At 38.0% G+C, this 11648-nt stretch overlaps 1 protein-coding gene and 1 non-coding gene across 2 annotated transcripts; both read left to right on the top strand.

The window, feature by feature from the left end:
* Window positions 1-953: 953 nt before the first annotated feature.
* LOC143888343 (Pathogenesis-related thaumatin superfamily protein) lies at window positions 954-9019 on the top strand. The gene is made up of 4 exons (XM_077392728.1): window positions 954-1087; window positions 3714-4221; window positions 4490-4645; window positions 8650-9019. Exons 1-4 carry the CDS (start codon window positions 1033-1035, stop codon window positions 8783-8785), a joined length of 855 nt encoding a protein of 284 aa, XP_077248843.1. The 5' UTR covers window positions 954-1032; the 3' UTR covers window positions 8786-9019.
* Window positions 9020-10472: 1453 nt separating this feature from the next.
* TRNAR-UCU (transfer RNA arginine (anticodon UCU)) lies at window positions 10473-10545 on the top strand. The gene has a single exon. It is a non-coding gene; the product is annotated as a tRNA-Arg (tRNA).
* Window positions 10546-11648: the final 1103 nt, after the last annotated feature.

The raw sequence follows: 11648 nt of genomic DNA, 5'->3' as shown, positions 1-11648 counted from the left end.
CCCTTCCTGGGGTCTCTCTGGTACTCTTGTTTAAACGATGATAGCCCCTGTTAGTCAGTTTATTTTTGCCCTTTTTGCCCGCATCAGCCATTGGTCTCGACTCGATCAAGTTGCCGTTCTTTCGCAAGAGAAAGCCTTTTTCGTTGTGAGTTCGGAGGTTCGAACCCAGCTTACCTACACACAAAAAAAATAAAAAAATAAAAAATAAAAAAATAATAATAATAATAATAATAATAATAATAATAAATAATAATAATAGATGGATGGTCGAATTCAAATGGATGGTTCTGATCAACCATGGGTGGGACCCACTGTGCCATAACACCACGAGATAGGAAGACAAGTTTTAGAATTCATAGAAAATGACCTCCCAACTCCCCACTTTTGGACGTGTACGAGAGATGTTTAGAGGGAGAACTTTTCCCGAAGAAAGCCATGGCATTGACAAAATTCCCTTGATATCAACGTAAAGGGAAATCCTTTCCTCTTGGCGTGAACAAAAAAGAAAGAGAATTTATATGAGATAAGAATAAGATTGTGGAGAAATACTACTGAAACTTCTTAACCTTCTGATTTAGATCTAAGAGACATAAATGAGACCATGTTTTTACTAGATCTTTAGCCGTTGATTATGAACCTAAAATTATATTTCTGACCCTCCATACAAAGTTTTTTAGGTGGGTTCCACCAAATGCAAATCCAATTTGGAATTCCATCTTCTGATTGATCTTCTATTGACTGACAACTGTCTTTTCTCTTTCTTCTACCTAGTTTTTATTATATTATTTTTGGTAATGACACGCAAAAAGGCTGAAAAGAAAGAAAAAGAGAACCCAAAGAACTTACGGGAAACGGCTGAGAAAGGAATAATTCAATCCCCAAGTAAGGTAGCCTTTTTGGATGGCCCTTTCATGGCCACTCACACGTATTCCCCTCTTCCCCCTCCTCTTTTTAAGTTTCATTCTTCATCTTTTGCAACTATACTCTCTCTCTCTCTCTCTCTCTCTCTCTCTCTCTCTCTCTAAGGAAGAAATGGTTCCACTCTCTAGTATTCTCTTAATTACCTTGTTAGTCGTACTCTTATCAGGTAATCTTTTCTCCTAATCTCTTCTTTGATTTAGTTTAGCAATGCATTGATGTGGGTGCTTCTTGTGATAATTAAATTTGTCTATATTTCTCTTTTTCAATCATTTTATAAGGTAATGGATGAAGATTAGCAATGTTTTAGATAAATGGTTTGTGATATATTGGCCCCCTTTTCTTCCCTGTACCACCCTCTTCTAGTATATTTATCACTACTCTTTTCCCAAAATATCATGTTTTTCCATTGTATGATTACACTTGAAAATTGAACAATGGGGCGCCATTTACCCCCTTTTTGAAAGGGAGCCTGTGAATTTAGGCATTATTGGGAGATGATATTTTCACCCCCTCTGCAGTACTCATTCGCAGCACCCCCCCCCCCATCGTGAACGATTTTTGACGTCAAATCAAGTTAATAAGGGAGCGAATGCATGCGTAGGTGAAAATATCATCGTCCTTATTATTTCCCTAAACATTGTGGTAATCAAAAGATTTTTCTAGCAAGCAATATTACTCGAAAAAAGTTTTTCCCTGCAATCTAAACAGGGTCCTTACCTCTTTCCTTAAACTGTTGGTGACTGTTATTACTTTTTCTCTCCCTTTACTGCGTTGTTATCTAAGCTATCAATATCCCCGGATATTAATCAAAAGTTTACTTAATTTTAATGGGCTAGGACATAATGTTCAGCTTTGTTAGTACTACTTTTTGTCCTCCCCCTCTTCTTCTCTGGAAACCTTCTCCTCTACATTTTCTTGGGTGTGTTTGGTTGCACAAAAGACCGGATGGCTTAGTGGTTTTGGATGGCAATTGCCTGCCACATCAGCAAAATCCTTATTTGGTTGCCAATATAGTATTAAAATCCCTAGAGACTACTAAGGATATCCCGTGGTTAATCATTGCGTGTCTGGTGATGTGTCACCCTCGTCTCCTCCCTATAAAATTCAAGTCAAAACCCACAAAAAAGATGGGGTCCAATGTGAAGTAAGATTTCGGATCTTAAGCAATCCATGGTGGGGCTGATCCACTTGTGGGGTCCAACATGCTGCAAACCTGTAGCATCCATTTGAAATTGAAATTCGGACCATATAAGACCCTGAATCATACTGGCCTATATTTTCGAAGAAAATTAAAACAAGGGCATGTTTGGGAACCATGAAAAATTATTTCATGGAATATTCATGGGCACAATTGTAAGAGAGGAGGTGAGGAGGGCAGGAGAGACTAAACGGCTACGGAAGTTTGAGGCAATAACAGGTTTGTGATACCCTTACATGTTCTGGGCCGCACGCGCGCTACACTGATGCATATATTAGGGCATATCGGGCCTATCGGAGCATATGCGTGCATACCGGGGCATAGCGGGCCTATCGGGGCAAGAGAGGAGAGAGCATTAGTAATCCCTGAAAACAGTGGAAAAAAATACCCTACTTCAAATTAGGTTTTTGTTTTTCCTGTTCTTTTTCAGACGTTTTTCATTCTCCCTACTCCCACATTCTCAAGTCTCTCGCTCTCTAACAACCACTCACAACTGGCCCCACTAATATTCAATGGAATATTTTTTCATGGTTGTCAAACATGCCTTAAAGTAAATATTAGGACCACTTTTTCAATGATTCAAAGGGAAGTGCTACGTTTGCCCCCCTTTCTTCCCCGAACCACCCCTTTCCTCTACCGTAGACAGTATACTACACTTTTTAAGTGGTCCAGGGAAGAAAAAGGAAGCAAATATATCATTCCCTTGATTCGAATCATTCATTCGTGGGTCCCACACTAAACAGGTAATATGCCCCAAGAATTTTCTTTATTAAACGATCCTAACCATTCATATTATATTCTATCCAGACGGATGGCTCAAATCTTCACAAATCAAAGGGTTGGCATTTTATGACTATTTTTATGAACGGGCAAATTGATAGTTTTTTCCGAAATTGAAACAGGAGAAGTCTAAATCGAGTTTTTCTATGCTGCAAGCCCCTATAGTCCGGTATTTCAAAAAGAACTGTATGGCCCACACCATAGGATCATCCAAACCGTCCATTTGATGCGCCACAATGTAAATAGGTTGTGCATGGAAAAACATTTCTATAGGATGATCCTACCCCTTCGATCTATACAGGAACAGCATATTATGGAAACCTCTATAGACCGAAGGGTTCGGATCATCCTATGGGAATGATTTTTGGGGCACAACCTATTTACGTTGTGGCCCATCAAATGGATGGTTTGGACCACCCTATGGTGTCGCTTTGGATCATCCTATGACGTGAGCCATACGGTGCCTTTTGAAAAATATTGGTCTATATGCGTAGTTGCGTTCACATTATAAAGCCTACTCTTCAAGAGAGTAGTGCCAATATCAAAACAACAATATAATTTCTCTTTATTACAAAAAAGGGAAATGATATCAGCACAACCATGTTTTGATAATTGCATGATAACTCATCTTGTCATATATTATTTAAACTGTTCATAAAGATTATTAGTTATTACAGTTCCTAAAAAGCTCTCACAACCAAAATAAAAAAGAAAAGACAAGATGAGTTTGCGCAATTATTAAAACATATGATTATTCTGCATTCTGATATCATTTCCCATAAAAATTTCCCATGTAAATTTTTTGAGTTTGCAGGGGCAAAACCGTCCGAATCTGCTAGAGTATTCACCATAATAAACGACTGCAAAGTCACCATATGGCCAGCAATTACTCCAGGTGAAAACTTCGGGGGAGGAGGTTTTGAACTCAAACCGGGTGCGTCCGTGATCATAACCGCCCCAATAGGCTGGACCGGACGCCTTTGGGGTCGAACCGGGTGCAACTTTGACAAGACAGGAACCGGTTCATGCCAGACCGGTGCATGTGGTAAAAACCTTAAATGTACCGCCTCGGGGGACCCACCAGCCACACTCGCCGAATTTACCCTCGCCAGTCGCGATTTTTACGACGTTAGTCTCGTTGACGGTTTTAACCTACCTATGGCCGTTAAGCCGATTAGTAGTGCAGGGAATTGTACTGTGGCGGGGTGTGACGGAGACTTACGTCCGAACTGTCCATCGGAGTTGGCTGTTAAAGCCGACGGGAAGACTGTAGCGTGTCGGAGTGCGTGTGACGTGTTTAACACTGACGAGTATTGTTGCAGGTATGGTTTTAAATTTTGTCCGAAATCCGGATTTCGGTTGAGACCGAAACCGAAATTTGGCGAAATCCGAAATTTTGGGTTTTACCAAATTTTGGCCAAAAAATCGGTCATTCCGGCCGAAATTTTGAGAATTCAATTTTTTTTTTTAATTAACATGGCATTTTTCAGAAATTTCGGTAATTTCGACCGAAATTTTGTAATGAATAATTTTTTTTTTATTGTGCACTGGATTTCAGCCGAAATTTCGTATTTAAAACCATGGTTGCAGGGGGGTGTTCGGGAATTCGGTGCGGTGTAAGGGGACTTATTATTCGAAGCTGTTTAAGGAAGCATGCCCTGCGGCCTACAGTTATGCCTATGATGACCCCAGTAGTCTTTTTGTGTGCTCTGGGACCGACTATATCATTACTTTCTGCTCTAGCAGGTATGTGGTCAAGAAGATCTTAAAAAAAATAAACTGACTTGAATTCAAACTAATCAAATTACACCCAATAACTCTTAATGAATTTAAAAAATAGTTATTGCCCTTGGTTTATTAAGAATTTTATCATCGGAAAGAGCCTAATCAAAAGGAAATGAACTAAGGACCGGTTTGGATTGCAGGAATTTTCATGAAAAGTTTGGAAAAGAAAAACTTCTCTAGAATTTCTTGCTTTTCCATTGTTTGATTTCATCCGAAGAAAGTAACTTTAACCACTACAATTCAAGTTTTATTTAAGGGTGTTGGATTATAATTGATTACATAACATCAAATCTAACTGCTTAAGCTTTTGGAGTAATTGGTAATTTCACATGGTATCAGAGCTATATACTCGTGCTCAAAACCCAACAACTCTTTGATATTAAAAATTCATGTGTATGGCCAACCCCGAAAGAGTGGCCGCATGTGCCACGTGTACGGCCAACTAAGAAAAGATGGGCCACACATAGGGGAGTGTTGGAGTGTAAACAATTAAATAACGCCAATTAAATATCTGCTTAAGCTTTTGGAGTAATTGGTTATTTCACAACAGGGACCTTTAATTTAAAGTGATGCCCATCTAAATAAGCCATGACCATATCATTTCCCTCTAAATAGTGGAAATGAAAGAAATTACTTAAGAAAAAAAATTTGCCACTAGAAATGTTTTTCAGGCAATCCAAACAGGTTCCTGAAGAGCTGTTAGGAAGTAGGGATGTGTTTTCTTGAAATTTTTAATGAAAAATGAATTTTCTACTGTTTGGTAAAGTCATTCTCCATTGTAAAAATTCCTTGTTTTCAAGGAAAATGCACATCTTCTAGGCCCTGAAATTTTGTTTCTATTAAAAAAAAAAACTTCTATTTTTTTTTCTTTTTCCTGGATCCCCCATAAGGCCTGGTTTGGATTGAAAGAAAAAAAAAATTATCGAGGGAAATGGTATGGTTTTAGAAATATGCTACCATAAATAAATTGAAGGTCCCTCTAATTAAAAACTGAATAGGGTTAGTTCAAGTTGTCTTTTTTCCCAGTGTAAGAAAAGCAGGAAATATTAAATTATTTTTCCTTTTCAAACTTTTCTAGAAAATACCTACAATCAAAACAAGGCATAAAGGGAAGTAGACAATAATCCATAAGAAAAAGACACTTGCCCAATGCCCACTTAGAATTTATACCAATTCTGCTTTTCTGTCTTTTCCGGGAAAAGACAAATGGTTTTGAGTTAAATAAAGTTAGGGTTGTAATAATCAAATTTATAATCTCTTATATCTTATTTATTCCTCAGTCTAAGAACCTACATTATTCCAATGTTAATATATAATTTATACTTTTTTTTGTTTGATGGGTAAGCTCGGGGTTAGGCAGGACCCCGACCAGATGCATTGATAAAAAAGGAGAATTACATGAAGCTCAAAAAGATAAAAAAGAAAAAAGATAAAAGATAAACAACCTCAAGAAGAGGAGGCACCAAGGCAAGCCGTAAAACAAAATAAACAACCCCAGCTCTAGAGGCCAAACACAAAACTCAAAACCGAAAAAACGATATCCCAGCTCAAAACAAACAAAGAGAATGATCCAGCTTATGAATTCTTGGGCATGAAAGGGAGCCTCCAAGAAGTGGAAGCTAGGAAGAGAAGGGGGTTCTTAGTCTTTCTTTTTTGAACCAGTTGCCATGATCCTTGATCCTCAGTCATGCGTGAACATTCTTTCCTCCCGGATAGAGGCATATCTTCAAGGCTGGAAGAGGGGTGATCCAAATTTTGGAGAACTGAGAACTTGTTGCTATGGACTTTAATTTGAGGAGTTGGGGTGTTGATTTCACAGTCAATTTCTTTCGCAGTATCTCTGATGACAGGGTGGTTTGTCTTTTGATTGATCGCACCATCCCTGAGATGAGCTGTTTGCTGATTTGGGCCGGCAACCACTACTCCATCACCAACATTGTTAGATCTTTTAACAACCCATTTCTGCTTGACAAGGAGAGCATCCTGAGGGCAACTTGAAGGAGATTGGGAGCACTTATCAGTAGTGTGGCTAAAATCATTACAAAGAGTGCAAGGATTAGGCTTCCATTCATACTCAACTGCCTGGGTTTCATCACCTGTGGGGGTTTGGATATGAATAATATCTGGGAGAGGATTGGATGCAGACACTTCAACAAAAACCCTAGCATAATAAAGCCTAGAGGCCTCTGCCGTTTGCGTATCCATATATAATGGCCTACCAATGATGCTTGCCAATTTTCCCAAACCTGTAGGGGTCCAGTATTTGAGATGAAGGGCAAAGAATTTTATCCAAATTGGGATCGAAGAGAGTTTCATCTTCTCTAGGGCGCAACCTGGGGACCATTTTTGCAAAATGATAGCTCTCCCTCCATATGTTGTGGATGTTTCTAATACTTTTGTGCAGTCCTCCTCCAAGTTAAATTTGAAAAGGAAGAAACTGTTGGGGAGAGCAATGAGATCAAAATCTCCCTTTAATTGCCATATCCTGGATAGGTGGTTCTTTAGAGCTATGTAATATGGTCTTCGACCCAAGGAGGCAGTTTTCCCATTTGACTTTAGCTTCTTTAAAGTCTCCTTCCATGAAGGCAGCCTATTGGATACCATCTTCAGTGGTAACAGGGGAAAAGAAGGGGACAGATGTGTCAATAGATTTGGTGGAACTCTTACCGAAAAGATCTTTCCATTTTCCATGGGTGAGATCTTGGGCTGGAAAATTAGGGGGGATTTGAGACAATGTACTCTCAGAGGTTTTACCAGGAAGAGGGAGAGGACTTGAGCTTTCTTTTTCAAAACCCTAATGGGCGGGAGGAGGTCGAATGAATGGGGTTCAATGGGCCCACTGACTGCCCTTTCAGCTTGGGATTGCAGGAAGGAAATTTTTTTCAAACGGACAAAGAAGGATATAAGATACTCTTACTTGAAATACAAAAATCTAGTGATATAAGATATAAGAAAGTACCTTTTAGAAAACGTTTTTCAAAACATATACAAGTGAACAATAATGATAAGGAAATGGTTTTTTTTTTTTTTTTGAATGATATGATAGGGAAATGAAATTAGCACAACCATATTTTGATATTTTTACAAACCCATTGTCTTTTCTTCTTTAATTGGCTTGTGAAAACTTTTAGGAAATGTAATAAGCTTTTGACAACTCTTTATAAATACTAAACGAAGAAAAGACAGATGGGTTTGTACAAATATCCAACTATGGTTGTGCTTATAACATTTCCCTATCGATATTTAAAGAATATAGTATATGTAAGTAAATATTGTATGTAGGTACAAATAAAACATTCTTCAATCTCTTTAATGGAATACGTTAGGGTTGTCACAACAACCATGGACTCTAGCGTGCATGGCAGTGGCAACGGCATCAATGACAAATGCAAACAAGGCAGCATCTTCCGACTCCCACATAAAAATATAGGTTCCGAGTTTTTTTTGTCTCCAAATATATAAAACCTAGTGCACTAGAAACATGGTCTGACCAAGGATAAAGAGTTGAACACCCATATGGCTAGTGATACGGGGGTGATGATGGACACCAAGTTGATAGTTAATGCTCTATAATACCTCGTATAAAATGCAGCCACCAGCAATAATAATTATTAGAACAACAACTGTATAATTATTAAATATCTTCTAAATTTAAAGAGGCCCTATTGTCCCATTACAAATAAGATCAAAGCTAAAGTTACCTTCAGCTATTAAATATCTTCTAAATATAAAATGTCACATTTGAAAATACGACTCGATTACATAATTTTATATACAAATAAGGACCAATTTTAGTATCATTCAAAGACCAAAATTTTAATTGAAATGCTATAATACCCTCAATAGAAAGATATTTCGATGGGTTAAAACTACAAGGGCCTATGAAAACAATGGAAATGAATGTGATTTAAAAGGGTGGTTTTCTAATGCATCTTTCTAACAGTACTGGTTGGGGTTGTTTGTAGGAATCAAAACGTGTGCACGTATCATGATAACAAGCTCATCTGTAGTAATAAATCCAACGGCTACAAAGCACTCCCCCACAAATGGTCTGCTGTGATGATCTTCTACATATTGGTGACTTTGTGGATTGTGATTTAGAGAATGCGGTCTCATCAATTTTTTTTAGAACATAGAGGTGTGTATCGTTTGCGTTTTGTTCATTTTCTACCTTTGCTCTTCAAGATAAGAGGAGAATTTATGTATTCTTTTCCGAAATGCTCAATTCACATGTAAATATTCATAACAAAACCATGAAAGGAAGAAGTTTGCATGGTATTTTCTGGTCTCAACAAATGACTCTGCACTTTTCTATAGTGAAATGATATTTGCACTCAGATGGTTTTGATAATGGCGGCCCACACAGCTTTTGGTTTGCTCTTGATAGCTTTTTGGATATGGAAATGATACTTATGCTCATCCAATCATGAACTATAAAATAAATAGAAGAGTGCCATTATCTGTCACACAGGAAGGAATTGTTTTAAACCTCACTGGTTTTATTTTTAATAATAAATTATGTGGTTCTTGACCACCAATCTAGTCTGTCTATGAGTCGTCCTGAAATAAGTAGAGTCTTTAGGTATAATGTTTTGTCCATGTAATTTGAAACCTCATTTTCTTTGACAGTATGGTTAGAATGCCTTTAGTTGCTAATTACACATTTTTGGAATGGCAGGTAATACAAAACATAACTCATGCCCTATTCGTTTTTGGATTTTGAGAATTGATTTTGAACCCAAAACTGATTATTGGACTCAAAATTAAACGCAATTTCGAGTCCAATGATCAATTTTAGACTCAAAATCAATTCTCAAACTCCAAAACGAACAAGCAACCACTACAAGAAAAAGAGCTATGGTTAGACTTGCTTAATCAATAAGCAAAGTAGGCTCCTTGATTCACATTGTAAAAATTTGTGGGTTTGACTCCGGCGCATGTGTAACTGAGGCCATTGATCTTGTTGATCATCGTGAGGCGACCCGCATGATCTTGGTCATATGCTGAGCCGACATCCATCAGTAAGATAAATGCTTACAAGAAATCATCAGTTTAGCTTTTCTTGGCAGAAACTTAAGAGGCTGTTTGGATGTAGGGAATTTATTTTTATATTTTTCCATGAAAAAATGAATTTCCAAAGTCTCGTAAAGTGATTTTTTCATGAATTTTTTCCCAAAATCAAAAACTTTTTCTTGTTTTGGATGGACACCGCAAACCTTTTAAACTTAGGGCCTGTTTGTTTTAGATTATGGTAATCGATTGTGGAATCCCCATGTCCAATAATAAGTTTGGGACTCCACAATCGGTTATCATAATCTAAAACAAAAAGGACCTTAACTTTGAAATTTTTTCCATGGAATATAGGTTTTTATTATTTCCTTTTCCCTTGATCCAAACGCCTCCCTTAATGACGCTTGATGGATCAAGGGGCTAACATCATCCAATCAAGGTGGGATCAGAATTCCTGATGATGATAATGGCACCCCTTAAAATATACATCCATGTATTTTAGACAACCAAACGCCTCCGCCTTCACTCCACTGCAATGCCTATGACTTTCAATGGTAGGAAAACAACCAAATGGAGCATGAATATTTTCATAAAGTCATAAACCACTACAAGAAGGCGATCATGAAAAACAGAGGGGAGGTTTCCCATTTTTCATATAAACGTGGAGGATCATAATTCAATGCAAACATGTCCATTGATCCTAAATTAGAATTGGATTAATAAAGGGACTAACTTTTAATATTTATATTTAAATTACCATGGAAAGAAACCAGCAAAAGCGCCCGTGGCCTAATGGATAAGGCGTCTGACTTCTAATCAGGCGATTGTGGGTTCGAGTCCCACCGGGCGTGCTCATCTTCTTTTATTTATTTTTTTGGCCTTTTCCGGTTCAGACAAAATGTGGATCAGCTTCGTTTTGGAGGGGATGGGAGACCTTTTGGGCCTCACCTAAATAATTGGACCATTCTGTGACCTTGGACCAAAAGTTTCACAAGGCCATGCCCCAAAAACACATCTCCCTAATGATCCTAACTCTTCGGTCCATTGAGGCCCGTGCGAGTATTGGTCAGTTTGTTTGTAGGTGAGCATATATTTTGAAAAATACAATGAAGCCCACCTTGTTCAAAGATCCAAACCATTCGGTTGTTAGGCCTTGATGTTAGATTATGCCCCAAAAATCAGCTCCATTGGATTATCCTAACCATCTTCTCTATAGATAGACTACACTATATAGAAATCTCTATTGATCGAAGAGGTGGGATCATCCATTGGAGATGATTTTTGTGGTAGGCGTATTTACGTTGGGGCCTACCAACTGAGTGGTTTTGATCTTCAAACAAAAGGGCCCCACTGTATTTAAAAAAAAATAAGTACACCTCTGCACATGCACAATATAATGCATATTTATTAGAAAATTTACTTGGACCAACATTATTCCAATGTCCAACCCATTCATTCGAATGTAAATAGACCTTTCCCAAAAAAAATCATCTCCATATAATGATCTTAACTCTCCAATCTGTAGAGGCTGATCAATGTCTTTTTATCATCCTATGGAGATGATTTTATGGGCAAGACCTATTTACGTTGGGGCCTAAGAAATGAACGGTTTGGATCTTCGAATTAGGTGGGCCTAAGTTTTTTTTTTAAAATATAACTTTTTATGATGTAAGGTGAACCAGAGAGAGAGAGAGTAGTACAGAAGTTGTACCAGTTGTGAGAGAAAAAGAGCGGGAGAGCGTTACAGGAGTTGTACCTACGGATGCAACTCGGGTCGGGTTGAGGCCAACCCGACCTAACCCGAGAAACCTATTTTTCCAACCAGAACCCGCCCCAATCCAATTTCCAACGCGACCCGACCCAACCCGAGGAACCCATTTTTCCAACCCGAGGAACCCATTTTTCCAACCCAACCCAACTCAAGTTTTTAAGTTTAAAAAAGTTAAAAAAATAT

Source organism: Tasmannia lanceolata, unplaced genomic scaffold (assembly GCF_043159265.1).
Source record: "Tasmannia lanceolata isolate RefF3 unplaced genomic scaffold, GAP_Taslan_0.1 ptg000012l, whole genome shotgun sequence".
In the NCBI taxonomy this organism is placed as follows: domain Eukaryota; kingdom Viridiplantae; phylum Streptophyta; class Magnoliopsida; order Canellales; family Winteraceae; genus Tasmannia; species Tasmannia lanceolata.
This window is presented reverse-complemented; position numbering and strand designations above follow the sequence as displayed.